The sequence below is a fragment of the Eulemur rufifrons genome, chromosome 15 (assembly GCF_041146395.1).
Source record: "Eulemur rufifrons isolate Redbay chromosome 15, OSU_ERuf_1, whole genome shotgun sequence".
Classification (NCBI taxonomy): Eukaryota; Metazoa; Chordata; class Mammalia; order Primates; family Lemuridae; genus Eulemur; species Eulemur rufifrons.
This window is the reverse complement of record NC_090997.1, coordinates 86,378,240-86,395,585: the sequence shown is the minus strand read 5'-3', so window position 1 is coordinate 86,395,585 and position 17,346 is coordinate 86,378,240. Positions and strand designations below refer to the sequence as shown.

The following is a 17,346-nucleotide window of genomic DNA, read 5'->3' as shown; positions in this document are numbered from 1 at the left end:
TTGTCTGAGGATTGTGTTTTGAAAAGGATAAACCAGTAAAAAAATGATAAAGGCAAACTAAGAATTTATTTAAATGTTGGGGTTTTTATATTATTCTTTCTTCAAAGGATCACTTACAGAACCTTCTTTTGACAGCTCCATCAACCCGTCTGCCAGAGCCTGTGCGGTCTCCTGGTTACTCAGCACGTGGGCCACACTCATGGTGTCAAACATAAACTGCCCTGTAAATACAAGGCCACATGCCCTGGAATTAATTTATGTAAGAGAGATGATCGAAAAGAAAACAACTCTGTCCTCACAGTTGCTTTTTAGTGGGAAAAAATGCAAAAAATAGAAGTCAAAATTCCATTATGCCACGAGGATGTCTATTATGCTAAGATACAAAATGAGCCAAAGCAATTTAAATGTACAGCATATAAAAAATACCCATCCTGCCAAAGCTGATATTGAAATGAAATCTATAAATTGGACGATAAGGGAGAACACATGAAAAAGAACCCTATATGTTTCTCATAATTTAAATGTTAGACTTTCAGTCCTACCAAAAATTCCTTTACACTCCCTTTATCTTTGTGCTCAAATACATAAATATTTTAAGTCCATAGGAAATAACACACAAACATACATACACAGACATCTTTTAGTTTTTTAAACACTTTGAACAACATGCATTTATTTGAAAACATTTTTTTCTCTCGACTTCTCATTGTCTACATATATCATCAAAAAATACTTCTATCTTTAAAAAGTTTACCTTTCTGCTTTTCTTTCTAGTCCTTAATATCGATGAAAGAGCCAAGAGAAATAATTTCTCCGTGTTTATAGCTTCAAAACTATTTTTAAATATTGGTTGTACACCTCCTAAACGTGATAGAGTAGGTAGGACATAAACACAAGAAGACAAAACCCTGTTTTGGAGACATTTATGTAAAGAAATGTAGGATATATATCGAAAGATAAAATATCTGCATGCACACGTGTGTGTTTACAGCTCTTGTATAGATAGTAACTATGTAAGTAGACCTTAAATAAGGAGTTGGGCAGAGGAAAAGAAGAAAGGCATAGATATAGACTTACCTTATTGATAAATGGTGTTGTAGTCAGATGGGAAGCATTAGAAAAAAAATTGAATAGGTAGTTACAGGTGGGGAAAAAAACCCTCTTTACCCAGATGGTGAAAAATACTTCATTTTTAAAAATGGACTGATTTAGGCGAAGATGCAAAGTTGAGGCAGTAAATTGTTTCCAGAAGGTTCTATTGTGATCATTGGATCATGGGGATGGGGCATGAAAGGAAAATAAATTCAGTGATGTCCAATAGGCTCAACAAAGGCCATGGAGTCCATTACCAAAGTACGTATTTCAGATAGAAAATAAATAGGACTTAAATTGTAGAACAATTTAGGTACTAGATGCTGTGGTGTAAGAGGTGCTTAACTTGTAGCCCAAATTCTAGTGGGAAAAGGACCCAGCTCTCCGGCTTAGCAAACACAAATTTTGTCTAGGTAAATAATTGACAGACATAGATAGGAATTAATAAAATGGTAACATTTAAAAATAGGAACTAGCTTCAGCATTTTTATTGTAATACAAATATATTTGTTCTCAGTGGGAATTCATTATATTTGAAAGGCAATGTGAAAAACATAAGGGATAAATTTTTACTGAGAATGTTTAAAAGTTAAAATTTACCTGCACTGTTCCTAAACTTGTATTTGCTCTGGGTATGAAACCAAGTTCATGATTAACCTGTGAAAGAAGGCGCAAGAGTTCTTACCTATCATCCTGCCACTGATGCTCTTCTGCAGCTCCTTGAAGAGAGGACGTAACTGCTTCCTGACTGATTTCAAGGTGTCTTCCAGGAAGTCCGTGAGGCTGGACCACGTCTGCAGCTTCGATTGGCTGAAGTAGACGGAAGGGGGCGCCCCTTCCCTCGGGGGTCCCAGCCAGTCACTGAGAACTGACATTATTTTCTCCTTTTATTCTTGCAGACATGAACTTAGATGAGAGAATTCTACTTTTGTGTTTAAAGTACAGCAAGCACTTAGTTGTATTTGTATCAGGTTTGTTATCCTTTCTCATTAGAAGACTAATGAACATCCATAGTCTGTTTTCCAAAGTAAATTTAGAAACTCAGTGAATCATTTCCAATGCCTGCCTCCTTTTTGATAGACAAGGTGATATATTCTATGTAAAGTCAAAAATTAAATAGCTGCTGAATTTTCCATCACGAAGCAGAGAGGTCATCTAAGTGAGAATATATTGCTTTATCTTCCCAGTCTAAAAGTGACAATACACGAAACCACCCTGCCTGGTTTCCCCATTAGGCCATTGACTGTCAACCCTGGTGTCAGCAACCCTGTATCTTTCTTAAACTATGTCAGATGGCCACCTCTCTCTACAGATTTCTCTATGTGACTGTACCCAGTGCTTAAGAAAGTTTCTGTCCTTGAAAAGCAATGGTATGTTAAATTTAATTTTCTGTCCTGAATGGAAAGGTGGTATTTGTTTTGTTTCCTCTACTCTTATTGGTAGACATGTGAAATGCTTTATGACATGTTCTTTTATAAAAAGAATGAGAAAAAGAAGGGAAAAGGAGGGTGAACAGGAGGAAGGGGAGGCAGAGGAGCAGAAAAAGAAAACCTGTATTGCAAGCAACACCATCCTCACCCTGCTGTGCTCTGCTAGGCCAGTCCCACTCCCTGTGGTGCCAAATACGCTGTCATTTGGTGATGTTGCTACATTGACTAAAATTAATAAGTGGCCTCTGCTTCAACAATATATTAGGTCAATGTGCTTTTGTTATATCTACATAGAATCTTCTCCCTTATGAGTTCCACAATCACGCCAGCTCTCCCCAGTCCTGGAAGGCATGTGGGAGTAGAGAAGCCATGCTTTATATAGTTTCTACATCACTCCAAGCTCTGCTTAAGAAGGAATCTGGGGGGCTTTAAAAGGGAAAATGTTTGACATTGCTATAATCGCCTTGTAAGCAAATGACTGACTGATGAGAGATTACCTAGTTTGGGAAGTGATAGCATCTATTCAGAGAAGGAATGAAAGACAGTCATTGACATTGGCTACACGAGTACTATTTCTTTCTTTTTTTTTTTTTTCTTTTTGAGACAGAGTCTTGTTCTGTCACCTGTGCTAGAGTGCCATGGTGTCAGCCTAGCTCACAGCAATCTCAAACTCCTGAGCTGAAGTGATCCTCCTGCCTCAGCCTCCTGAGTAGCTGGGACTACAGGTATGTGCCACCATGCCCAGCTAATGTTTTCTATTTTTAGTAGACATGAGGTCTCACTCTTGCTGAGGTTGGTCTTGAACTCCTGACCTCAAGTGATCCTCCTGCCTTGACCTCCCAGAGTGCTAGGATTACAGGCGTGAGCCACCGCACCCAGGCCATACCGGTCCTATTAACTGTACTTTGTGTTCTGTTGATCCTGGAGAGGGTGTGTTATTGGGCATGGTGGTCATCTCCCATGTATACTTACTGTGTTGGTAAGAGCCAGTTGCAATCCCAGTGGGGGCAGTAAAGAACGTGCCAGTTAGTTGAGCCAGCTGAGAAAGAACTTCCATTCCTGCCTCTGCATAGTCAAAAATACTTCCATTAATTTATTGACAGGTGTTGCCATGAAACAGTTAAATATTACTTAGGAGCACTAAGGAGCTGGCCAAGAAAGGCTGCTAGCAGTTCTCGTCTTCCATTCAAACCCCTCCAGTAAAGAGCCCATAAACACTTTATTATAGTTCACCCATAAATACTGTAGCTGAAGCACTTCATTTATGAGGATTAAGCAACAGGGTGGGGAAAGAGGCCATGCAGCTTGACCTAGGGCTTATTTTCAAATTTGGAATACTCAGCCCAAAGATAGAGAAAAATCTACATATATTTTCTAAAATGGTCTGACTCAAAGGAGAAGTCTCATTGTAAAGAGGACAGATTTAAAACAGTTAAATACAGGATGGAATGTGATGTTTAAAATTTAGTGGGGCAAATTTAATTTCACCCGCTCTTCAGTGACATAACATATATATTGAATTACTGAATTCAGCATACAGATTGAATTATTTGGAATGAAATTAATATAATGGGTACTTTATTTTAATTATTTGTGGCCCAAGAATAAATAATTACTCCAAAATGCTTCAGTTACTGCTGGAAACAAGATGACAGTAGCTGAAAGGTTGGAATGTCTCTCACTTACTGGTGCTAATATTTTCATAGACAAATAGATGGATGAAATAAAAGAGAGTCCGAAAGTGGGCCTACACATATATAGTCAATTGATTTCAAACTGATTTCAGTGCAAATGAAATTCACTGGGAAGAGGATAGTAGTTACCAGGAATAGTGATGGAACAATTTAGTATTCATATGTTAAAAAAAATTATGGTATCTATATGTTAAAAAAAACTCAATCTATACCTCATATTCTAAAAAAGATTAAAAATAAATGAATCAAATGGATCACAAATATAAATGTCAAACTTAAAACTATAAATCATTCAGAAAAAAATAGAGAAAGTCTTTGTGATCATTGGTTAGGTAGAGAGTTTTTAGATATGACACCAAAAGCATGATCTATAGAAGAAAAACTTCATACATGTGATTTCATCAAAATTAAGAACTTCTCTTCAAACGAAACTGTTCAAAGAAGGAAAATACAAGTCGTAGACCGGAGAAAATGTTTGTAAATCACTTATCCAGAATACATAAACAGCTCTCAAAACTTAATAAGAAAACAAAAAACCAAGTTTTTAAAATGGGCAAAAGATTGAGACAGACACTTCAACCAAGGAAGACATTTGAATGGCAAATAGGCACATGTAAAGATGCTGGGCATCATTAGTCATTAGAAAAATGCAAATTAAAACCACAATGAGATACCCCCCAGTACACACCCATTTGAATGGCTAAAATTAAGTGTTGGAGTGCTAGGCAACTAGAGTTCTCATATGCTTCTAGTAGAAATGTAAAATGGTAAAACCACTTTGGAAAACAGTTTAGCTGGCATTTAAAAAGTTAAACATATACCTATTATATGACCTTGCCATTCTACTCCTAGGTATTTATCTGAGAGAAATGAAAGCATATGTTCACACATGTTCATAGCAGTTTTATTTGTAACCGCAGAAACCAGAAAGAACTCAAAAATCTATCAACAGATGAACGGATAACCAATTTATGGTATATCCATACAATGTAATAATTCCCAGCAGGAAAAAGGAAAGAGCCATTGATAAAATGCATCAAATGGATGAATCTAAAATAATGATTCAGAGTGAAGGAAGTCTGAGAAAAAAAGAATACATATTGTATGATTTCATTTATAGAAAATTCTAGAAGATGCAAATATGAGGGAAAGTAGATCAGTGGTTGCTCAGGTTGGGGGCAGGGCGGAGAAGCAAGAGAGAGATATTATAGAGTGGTATGAGAGAACTTTTGGGACTAATGAATGTGTTTGTTTTCCTGATTGTTTTATGGTTTCTTAGGGTAGGTATACAGATGTCGATATTTATCCAATTGCACACTTTAAAAATGTACAGTTTATTTTGTGTTCATTATACCTCAATAAAGCTGTTTAAAATTTTAAAAATAATGCTCCTCAAAAGATGAATCTTAAATGTTTGGCTTGTGCAGTAACTGGGTGAATGATGTTTTTACTGAGGAATCTGGGGAAGGGGTAGTTTCGGTGCTGGGGAGGTAATCAAGAGTTTGAGGTGTGCTAACTCTGAGATGATGTCTATTAGACATGCAAATTAAACATCCATATGAAGATGTCAAGTCGGAATTAGATATGAGTCTTCAGCTCAGAGATGTCAGAGCTGGAGACATAAATTTAGAAGCCTTCAGCATATAGATGGAACTTAGAGTTATAGGAATAGGTGAAACTGCCAGGGGGAGAGTGTGCATGTGGAAAGGAGAGAATCTAGGATCAAGCCCTGGGGCATACTTAGGGGTCTTGCAGAGAGAGGAGAGCCTGCAAAAGGGACTGAGAAGGGGACACTGAGGTAGGAGGGAGCAAGGAAAGGAGACACGAGGAGAAGGAGTGTTCCAACGGGGAGTGTTTATCTGCCTCCAGTGCTTCTAAGGAGTCAAAGCAAGGTGAGGATGGAGCAGGGACCCCTGGATTTGAGCACGTGGAAGTTATTTGGAGTCTTCCAAAACCAGTTTCAGTGGTGATAAAGAGACCCCTTGGAGGAGCGTGAGGAGAGGATGGGAGGCGAGGAGGAAAAGGCAGTGAAAATGGATTGGTGAGTCTCAAGAGTGTGGCCTGGAACCAGCAGCATCACCGTCACCTGGGAATCTGTTAGGAATGAAAATTCTCCAGCCCCACCCCAGACCTGAGTCTGAAACTCTAGGTGGGGCCCAGCAATATGGACTTTAACAGGTCCCCCATGTGATTTGAAAGCACGCTAAAGTTTGAGACCCATTGGTTTTGTCAATTTAAAAAGAAGTGAGGGAAAGCTTATTGTCTTTTTTTTTAAAAAGACAGGATATTCTACAGGTGCTCCTGATTTGACAGGAATGAGCCACTAAAGAGAGAGAAATGAGGCTTAGGAGAGGATTGGAGTGTAGGAGTGAAGTCTTGAGGTGGGAGGCGATGGGAGAGAGTCCAAGTGGAGTGGCTGGTCTGGTTGGAGCAGAGGTGTTTCCTCCATCAGAACAGAAGGGAAGACTGGGCACGGTGGCTCACGCCTGTAATCCTAGCACTCTGGGAGGGCGAGGTGAGAGGATTGCTTGAGCTCAGGAGTTCGAGACCGGCCTGAGCAAGTGCGAGACCCCCATCTCTACTAAAAATAGAAAGAAATTAGCTGAACTAAAAATATATAAAAAATTTAGCCAGGCATGGTGGCACACGCCTATAGTCCCAGCTACCTGGGAGGCTGAGGCAGGAGGATTGCTGGAGCCCAGGAGTTTGAAGTTGCTGTGAGCTAGGCTGACGCCACGGCACTCTAGCCCGGGCAACAAAGTGAGACTCTGTCTCAAAAAAAAAAAAGAACAGAAGAGAAGACAGAAAATGAAAAGTATAAGGTGTAGGCAGTGGTGGATTTGATGGTGGGAGGAGAATCAGGGAGTTCTCATATGACTCAGTTTTCTCAGGGAAGTAAAAGGTGAGGTCAAAAGCTGAGAGATAGGGTTATTGAAAGATTGTCTAAAGAGAGGAGATAAAATTGTCATCTCAAAAAGTGGGAAAATGAATTTACCAAGAAAATGTCAAAGGATTGCTCATCAGAGTTGCAATCCCATTTGACATTCGTGTCATCAAAGTTAGGCCAATTAACACAGCTATATTAATACTACTTTCTCCAACAGTCTTCAGCTGCTCTAGTGCAGGCAGGAGTAGGTGCGCAGAGAGTTGTGTTTTGACCAGCATTGGGATTAGCCAAATAACTTGGGATTAGCCAGGAGAAAGAAACAAGGAAGTTCAAATTCTTTGCAAGGGAGTGATGATAATGTTGGACCATTAAGTCCAAGTTTAACAAGGAAGGAAGCAAGGGTGAAGGCATGGTGGTAGGGACTGGAAAGTGGGAGTGTGTAGACAGGGGGTCTTAGGCAAAGAATCACTGGAGGGGGATATTTGAGCACATGACTTGGAAGTGGTGCTCAGAGACAAATGCTTGAAGTCAAGAGTTCAGGGGTGATGCAGCTACTGGGGCTGATAAGCACAAGAGTGATGCTGAGTTGGTAGAAAAACAGAGATTTAGGCTGAGAAGTCAAGTGTCTTGGATGACTCATCCAGGTGGATATGACATTTGATGAAAATTTTAGGGATGGTGTTAGGCCCCAGAATGATGGTAGGAAATGTATTTTTTTTCTTTGGCTGCCATTAAGTTTCACTTGAAATAATTTTTATGTCACCAAATCCACTGTTCTTTCCTCTTACTCTGTCTTTGAATACTTAACTTTCCCATATTTTTTCTTTTATTCCACTTAAAAAATTTGCTTATCTCTCATTATAAAAGTGATATTTGTTCATTATAGAAAATAGAAGCAAACAAAAGACAATTTTTAAAAGGGGAGGGGAAAGAAAGGAAAACTCACATCATCCTATTCAATTAGCGTTAACACCTTGGTATATATCCTTCCAAACCCTTTTCTACACATATGTATGCCACCCCACATATATGTATGTTTTAAACAGTGGGATCACACTATCCACATTCTTTGTAACGTCATTTAAACCTGATTTCAAAAGTAGAAAAATTGTAAAACACATCTAGAAATAGGTGCTGTTTTAATGTTTTGGTATATTTCCTTCTAGAATCTATGCATATTTTCTACATAGCTGAGATTATATATACACATATACACATATGTGTATATATATACTGTACATATATAATAATTGGAATAACTGTAAAATTATTTACAAAAAGATTTTTATAATATTTTGTATTTTGTCTCCTTTTAAACTCCTTCCCATCCTTTTTTGTTTTTTCCTTTCCCCTGGTTGAAGCCCGCCAGGGGCATGCTTCCCATATGTTGAATAGTCCTGTGAAACTTGAGGATTAGGAAGAACCTTAAAACTCACAGTTCCCTAAGGAACAGAAAATATAATTTCACATTCCCTCTCCCCTGCTCTGCTTGGATACAGAACTTTTATTTAAAAGATATCCAAAGACTGAATTTGACATAATGTTTCTGAAGTTTCTCTTCAAGCACTGAAATCAACTCTGAATCCTAGTGGCTGATTCTAGACAGGCAGACACTTACCAGCAACCTCAGTGATTGTCAATCACGCTCATCTTTACAAAGCACTTCACTGCTTTTAATATTACCTAAGTATTTACAGCATTATTTCTTTTTATTACTTAAATATTTACATCATCTTGATATTCACAACTCCTTAAAGTAAGGTAAGCTATAATACTATTATCCTCACTTCCATATGTGGCAGTTGAGGCCCACAAGCTTGCCTAAGGCCACACAGCTAAAAAGTGGCCTGGGCGGACTCCAGTTCAGGTCCTTGGTCTGTCACCAAGTTCATAGTTTCTCCAGGTTCAGTACTCAGCAGGGGGTTTCTCAGATTGAATGATTATGGTCCTATGCTATTCAGGCACCTTCCCCTATACGATGGAGGTTGATATTTTTGTTTGTTTATTGGGATACATTTCGTTACATATGTATTCTAATTTTTTTTTCAGCTTATTATGGGGGTACAAAAGTTTAGGTTATCTATATTGCCCTTGCCCCCCACTCCTGATTCAGAGCTTCAAGCGTGTCCATTCCCCAGACGGTGAGCAATGCACTCATCGTGTAGGTATACACCCATCCCCTCCCCCATCTGTCCGATACCCAATTGGTGTTATTCCCAAATGTACACTTAGGTGGTGATCAGGGAAACCAATTTGCTGGTGAGTACATGTGGTGCTTATTTTTCCATTCTTGGGATAATTCACTTAGTAGAATGGGTTCCAACTCCCTCCAGGAGAACAAAAGAGATTCTATATCACTGTTATTTCTTATAGCTGAGTAATATGGAGGCTGATTTTATTGTGTTTTCTAGAATAAATATGAATAATGCTGCTGGGTCTTGCCACAGTGACTTTATCTCTGCACAGATCAGTTGCTCTAACCACTACCCCCAACCCTTACTTCCCCCAAATACCTGGGTATACGAGGCATAAATAGAGAAAAAAAAAAAAAATTGAAATGTGACCGAGTCGTTTGACCTGGAGGCACGTCACACATGCACAGCATATCACCATAAAGTGGCCTGTAGTGTGTTCCAAGCTGACCTGACGCTCCAAGGGGCACGAAGATGTCCACGTGACCCCCTTCTTTTTCAGTAGCCACATAGCTTCCTAATTTCTCCCAGAAGTTCCTCACGTCAGGCCTCAGCAAATTTTTAATACCAATTTTATAGCCTGAGGAAAAAATCAAAATGTCATCTTAGTTTGTAACATTATCATGAACAGAAACTATTGGCAGTTTGTGAAAATGCAACCACAAATTCAAAAAGGCAACATCTGCCTGTGAGACCAAGACCTTTAAGGCACCTCTGCTTCATACTGCACCATGTCAGGGCCACCACCATGGCCACGGTCCCCTTCGCACGCAGGATTACCCGGACACTGTGCACTTAGGTTTAGGACGTTGCGTTTCTGCCTCCGCTGTGCAGCGGGGTGAGTTACCAGGTTCCCGCAGGGGTCAGGGCGGGGGCTAGTCAAGTCCTGGGATTTTGCGACCAAGTTCCAAAGTAGAAATGTTTCCCACAATTGTCAGTCAAAAAATAAGTAGTTCAGAGCAGAAGTAAGGCTCCCAGAGATGGTAAACATCGACTGAAACTCTCCTTCTCTCTCGCTTCCTAGGAATGCAGTGTGATGATGCCACGGAGCTGCTCAGTCTGGACCCATTTCTAAAGAGGCTCTGCCTCCCTGCGCCCCGGTAATGAAATGAAAACAAAGTCAGGCGCAAGAATTCTGACTTTTCACTCCATTGCATTGAGAGGTCTACATACACAATGGAAAGATCTCTTCGTGTGATGGGGTAAGAGATTTCGTTTTGATGTTGTTTTTAAAGCAAAAGCTTTTGAGAAAACACCACAATTATACAGAAGTCAACTAGACTTTTCGAGGTATTTTGTTATCATTACTATTTTTTTTTTTTTAAGAAAGAAAAGGGCTGGGCATGGTGGCTCACGCCTGTAATCCTAGCACTTTGGGAGGCCAAGGTGGGAGGATCTCTTGAGACCAGGAGTTTGAGACCAGCCTGAGCAAGATAGCAAGATCCTGCCTCTACAAAAAATTAAAATATTAGTGGGGCATGGTGATGAGGACCTGTAATCCCAGCTACTCAGGAGGATGAGGCAGGAGGATCCTTTGAGCCCAGGAGTTCAAGGCTGCAGTGAGCTATGATCACACCACCGGGCTCCAGCCTGGGCAACACAGTGAGCCCTGTCTCTAAAAAAAAAAAAAAAAAGAAAGAAAGAAAAGAAAACCAGCCTGAGCAAGAGCGAGACCCCATCTCTACTAAAAAAATAGAAAGAAATTAGCTGGACATCGGAAAAAATATATATATATATATGGAGAGAGAGAGAGAGAGAGAGAGAGAAAATTAGCCAGGCATGGTGGTGCATGCTTATAGTCCCAGCTACTCGGGAGGCTGAGGCAGTAGGATTGCTGGAGCCTAAGAGTTTGAGGTTGCTGTGAGCTAGGCTGATGCCACAGCACTCTAGCCTGGGCAACACAGTGAGACTATGTCTCAAAAAAAAAAAAAAAAAAGAAAGAAAGAAAGAAAAGAAAAGAAATAAAAGAAAGAAAGAGAAAATAAGGAAAAGGTGACTTTGTAAACCTTTCTTATCTGGAGAACAAAAAGACTGAGATCAAGAACCTCTCATAGCCACTCCATGTGAGGTAAACTTACTCCAGTGGTGTAACCTTGCCATTGACACCTCTGCACCATTTAGAGATGAATTATCAGGTAATCAATTATAAATTTAATCCCCCCAAAATGGTATCTGTGCTTTACTTTGGGGGTACATATAAAATTGATGTGCAACAAAATTTGCTCCAGGCACAGTTAAACTAAACAAGGAAAGCTAAAAATAAGGTAAAGCTAAACAAAAAAGCAGTTAATTTTTGCCAATAATAAATCTTGCTGAAACTTCCAAGAATTCTGAGTTCTAGCCTCAGAGACGGCAATTTGATGGGTGCTTCGGGGCCTCACTCTGCCATTTTGTTAGTTTCCTGCCAGCTCTATCTTGGGCCATCTTATTCCCTCCTGCTATAATCCCACCAGGATGGAAGATTTCATGTTAGTAAAATTTAAAACAATTCTACTTTAAATATAAGCAAGGAAGGATGCAAGTTATAAGGAAAAATAGAAACTAGAAGTTTACTTCTAAAACATTTCATCATCTCTTTCCCCCCAAAAAAGGTTAACCATTGAGATTTTTTGACAGTTGCCTAAGAACAGGCAAATAATATCATCCATTCCTTTCCATTGCAGTATAACGAATGTTGTCAGGGCTCATCAATTTATAGATCTTGGTATTTACTATTAAAATTGCTTCACTTTCGTCAAACTTAAAACTTTTGTGCATTAAAGGACACAATCAACATAGTGAAAAGGAAACCCATGGAATGAGAGAAAATATTTGCAAATCGTATATCTGACAAGGGGTTAACATCCAGAATATATGAACTCCTACAACTCAATAATGAAAAAATCAAATAATCCAACTTTAAAAATGTGCAAAGAACTTGTTACCTCACATCTATAAGGATGGCTACTATTAAAAAACAAACAAACAGAACATAACAAGTATTGGCAAAGATGTAGAGGAATTTGAACCCTTGTGTGTTATTGGTGGGATTGTGAAATGATGCAACTGCTATGGAAAACAGTGTAGAGGTTTCTCAAAAAACTAAAAATGAAACTACCATATGATCCAGTAATACCACATCTGGGTATATATCCAAAAGAATTGAAAGCAGGATCTCAAAGAGAGATTTGCACACCCATGTTCATAGTAGCACTATTCACAATAGCCAAGAGGTGGAAGCAATCCAAGTGTCTATCAGTGGATGAATGGGGAAAGAAATGTGGTATATAAATACAATGAAATATTATTCACCCTTAGAAGGAAGGAAATTCTGTCACATACTACAACACGGTTGAACCTTGAGGACATTATGCTAAGTGAAAAAAGCCAGTCACAAAAAGACAAATAGTGTGTGTATCCATGAGGTATCTAACGTACTCAAAATTCATAGAAACAGAACTGTAGCTGCCAAGGGCTGTGGGGAGGGGAAAAGGGAAGTTGTTTTTTAGTGGGTACAGAGTTTCAGTTTTGCCAAATGAAAAAGTTCTAGAGAGCTGTTTCACAACAATGTGACCGTACTTAACAGTATTGAATGGCATACTTAAAAAATGGTTAAGATGGTAACTTTGATGTTATGTTTCTTTAATTGCAATTTTTAAAAATGATCATCAAAAAAAATTGCTTCACCTTCTTCATAAAGCCCAAATCAACACTTCTAAGCAAATTGGAACTTAACTAGTACTCTGAAGGTCACATGTGGAAAAACACTGCATGAGCACAAAGTTGGTGCTCATGTTCATTGCCAATCGCCAGTCCTACCTTGGAGTAAATTGATTTCCCTGCTATCTCCATCGCTGAAGAGCCCCACGCTCCGTGCCTTCCGCCCATCCAGAGCTTTTTCTATGAGATAAAGCAGGCTCTCCAAGGTTATGCCGCTGTGTTCATACACCACAGCGATGACGCCCGCCTTAACGCTTTCTACCACCATCTGGAAAATGAAACCTAAGCTGTAGGAATTGAAGCCTGCTATTTTGGAATATTTATTAATAAAAGAAATATAATGGAGATATAGATGCTATGATTTCTAAAGAATTTTCTTTTCAGAAATTATGGAAAGAAAATAAGCTTCCTCCTTCATTTATTTCTTTTTAAATTATTTTATTTTCTAATCATAAGAGGAGAAAATTCAGTACACTTGTAACTCCATCACTCAGAAATAAATACTATTAATAATTTAGATTATTTTCTTCCAGCCTTTTTATCATTGTACACACCATGCACAGGGGCATATAAATAACTTCTTAAAAGTTATAAAAGTGACATCACATTATTTTTACATTTCCTCTTAATTATGAATTTTCAAATTTTTGATATTGATTGATAAATATTTCCTGTTTAAATAAATATTAAAACCATTGTTCTTTGAATTCAGTAATCAGGTAAACTTTTCATTGTGATAAAATTAATTCTTAGCAGCAGACAGGTTGGAAAGTCATTAAAGATGTTGATTTCCTCCAAAACCTCATGCCACTTTCTGAAGGTCACAGTTCAACTGAATAGAGAAGTACCACATGTTGATGTCCTATTTTATACCTAAACCCCCATCACATCATAATCCAATAAGAACTTATGCCATAACCTTTTAGAGTGGACAAACAGGGAATGAACTTAACCGGTTTATTCACCCACACTCTGTTGCCAATTACTCTCTGTGCCCAGCATGATGCATTTTTAAACATCAGGGGAACGATCTGTGGCCCCATGTGGAGATCAAAGCTCTGATCCACTGAGTTCACCAGTTGTCAATGATTAGAGCCAATTCCTAGATGCCCAGGAGAAAAGATTTCATATCCTGAAAGCAGCTATTTTGTTATAAATAGGAATTTTTAAAAAAATAAGTACATGTCCCTATGTGTATGTATTAATACATATGCATACATATACACTCAAACCTATATAGATACATTTGTTTTCCTAGATCTTCTTTGTGCTTTTATTTTTCTTATTTATATTAAAATTAAAATATTTAACTTCATTATAGAGAGAGCATATTTTAATTTAGAGGAACATTGATTAAATAGATCACAAAATTGGATTTCTGACATTCTTCTTTTGCAAGAAGATTGGTTACATAATGTTATTAAATTCTTTGGGAACTCCAGAGAAGTTGTAAAATAATTCTTAATCATGTGCTCTTCTTTTGGATTAAGTGCCACAAATTCAGTTTGGTAAGAATTTGTTGAACACCTAAGTACAAGGCAGTTTGGGCCTTGAATGCTTTTTCAAAATAATTTTGATTTATTGCTTCCAATTTTTAAAACTGTTTTGAGTCTGTAAATTTTCACTTAGTTTTCCTTTTAGGAGATGAATCATTTTCATACATGTAGTGGCCAAAAGATTGCCACATACCCTCCAATCTAGATAAAAAAAAAAAAAAATGATTCAGGAAAAGGCTGGCCTCATAACACACTCTGTACCTCATATGCAGGAATTCGGGATGATATCAATATGAAATGTGGCTGGAAAGAATATGAAGAGCTGTCATCATTTTTATAAACGCCATGCCCATTTTTCTTTGATAATAAAGGATAGGAATGTCTTCCAGAAATATTGCTTCTATAAGAAAAAAAGGGGAATAGATAAAAGTTTTCATTTTCTCTTACCTGGATGTTTGGTTAGTGAGCACCATATGCCCTCTGGGCACCTGTACTCTACAAGGCACACGGCCTCAGTGCCTTAGGCCCTCCCTGCGGTTTGGAGGGACAGCAGCAAATGGGGTTCGGGTGGGGTGGGGCCAAATCTGCCCTCTGAGCCTCTCCTCCTCTGTTTGTGGGATGCTAGAAAGGTCTCTTGGAAGTTAGCTCTTATTGGGCCTTGAAAATGAATGTAATGACATATTTAGAACTTCCAAACATTTAAAAAGGAGTAGCAGCAAGACTCTCAATCTCCTTCTAGGCTCAGGGGTTTCTTCTGAGTGATGTCCTCACTCCCTCCACAGCCACCTCCAACCCCACATTGCCAAGGACAGGAGCTGCCCTGTGCTTCTTAAAGTTCTTTATGTGCCTTAAACAAGTAAATCCACATGCCCATGCTCACAAATGTTCAGACACAGATCCACACGTAGTGTCAATGGGTGAAGTTGAAAGTGTGTGGGATTTGAGGATTTTAGGTTCTAGTGTTTGACATTTTGACACTTGGGCAAGGTATGTCACCTCTGTAGGCCTCAATTTCCTCATTTGAAATATAGGTGAGTGAGATTACATGATCTCTAGAATCCAGAGTAAAAAGGTTTTTTTAAAAAAATATTTCTAAGTAGCTGCACAAATTGTGATAGTTATTAATGTTAGATAGAATGGATGAATAGGGTAAGAATTTAATTTCTGGCAATTTCATTATATACTATGACTTTGGTCATCGAATGCAGCCAATGTTTCTCTGTTTTGGGTAATAAAAGAGAATAACATTTGTACACACAAATATATAGGGGAGATAAATTTGGATACCATTTAGATACTCTCACTCGATAAAAAACACTTGTGGAAAATGTTATTTTTGCTCAATAACTTTATACAGAAACTGTACTACATCCACAATATAGCCTCATTGCAGGGTTAAGAATATTAAAGCCAGGCTCAGAGGAGTGCACCTGTGGTCTCAGCTGCAAGCAGGAGAATTGCTTGAGCCTAGGAGTTTGAGACCAGCCTGGGCAACATAGCAAGACTCCGTCTCAAAAAAAAATTTTTTTTTTTTTTTTGAGACAGGATCTTGCTTTGTCACCCTGGGTCGAATGCAATGGCATCATCATGGCTCACTGCAACCCAAACTCCTGGGCTCAAGTGATCCTCCTGCCTCAACCTCCCAAGTAGCTGAGACTACAGGCACATGCCATGATGCCTGGCTAATTTTTCTATTTTTAGTAGAGACGGGGTCTTGCTCTTGCTCAGGCTGGTCTCGAACTCCTGAGCTCAAGCAATCCACTCACCTCAACCTCTCAGAGTGCTACGATTACAGGCGTGAGCCAGAATATTTAAAACATGTTTTGAACGTTATATAGTTCCCTCGTCAGAAAGAATGTTTAAGACCACTGTTCTTGAAAATCACATAATTATTTCTACTAATATTTCATTGGAGAGGAGCCATATAATTATGCAAGATTTCTGCTTGTTAGCTAAATTATTCTAGAATGAATTCTTGGTATCACAGGATGATCTTGAGTGTCTACTAGATGAAAGTTTGCTTACCGCTTGGGCAAGGTTTCTAACGATGCCAAAACAAGCTGTTTCTCCAAAGCTTCGTGTAATCCCACTTGTTCTCTCACAGTCCGGGAGAGACGTGGTTGGCATTTGGGTTTTAACAAACTAGAGCAGCATGTTCCACTCACCCAAGGGGGTCGAGCTTTGAATAACTCCTCTGAAAAACAAACAGCAGCAGGCTGGGCTGACTAGTTCATGTTTCTCCCAGCCAAGTCTACGTAGATAAAGGCATCCAAAATAAAGCTGTACCGAGGCAATATTCCAAATGACAATAATTATGGCCATTTTCGCACACTGTGTTTGGATTTCTTATCCTCTCGGTACCGAGGCTGCGAGTTGCCAGTCATTTCGGGTCAAGAAACAAAGCTCAGAGAACAAGCAACTCTTTTCTTGTGGAGACCAGTTAATCAATTTATAGGCTTCACATTCATTTGCGCCCTCCCTCTTGGCTTCAAGTAATTTCCTATTTGTTACGATCCCCCCAGAGGGTGAGTCATGGGGAAAAAAAGACGGGAGAACTCAAATCAGTTTTATTGCTTTCTTTTCCACACTGTGTAAATCAGAAGGCTTAGCTGAAAGCATGTTCTGTCCGTCCTCCCTTTCCTCTCTCTTTCTTTCTTTCTTTTTTTTTTTTTTGTTGAGACAGAGTCTCACTTTGTTGCCCAGGCTAGAGTGAGTGCCGTGGCGTCAGTCTAGCTCACAGCAACCTCAGACTCCTCGGCTTAAGCGATCCTCCTGCCTCAGCCTCCCGAGTAGCTGGGACTACAGGCATGCGCCACTATGCCCGGCTAATTTTTTCTATATAGATTTTTAGTTGTC

General features: G+C 39.0%; 1 protein-coding gene across 1 annotated transcript in view; it reads right to left on the bottom strand.

The window, feature by feature from the left end:
• The window catches only part of ECT2L (epithelial cell transforming 2 like), an 83,478-nt gene that overhangs the window by 25,533 nt on the left and 40,599 nt on the right, over window positions 1–17,346 (bottom strand). The window contains exons 6-12 of the mRNA XM_069488223.1: window positions 16,516–16,684; window positions 14,752–14,890; window positions 13,094–13,262; window positions 9,747–9,875; window positions 3,495–3,587; window positions 1,778–1,960; window positions 118–221 (exon numbers count right to left, since the gene is read on the bottom strand). Coding sequence (XP_069344324.1) covers window positions 118–221; window positions 1,778–1,960; window positions 3,495–3,587; window positions 9,747–9,875; window positions 13,094–13,262; window positions 14,752–14,890; window positions 16,516–16,684 — 986 coding nt within the window. The remainder of the gene's footprint in view (window positions 1–117; window positions 222–1,777; window positions 1,961–3,494; window positions 3,588–9,746; window positions 9,876–13,093; window positions 13,263–14,751; window positions 14,891–16,515; window positions 16,685–17,346) is intronic.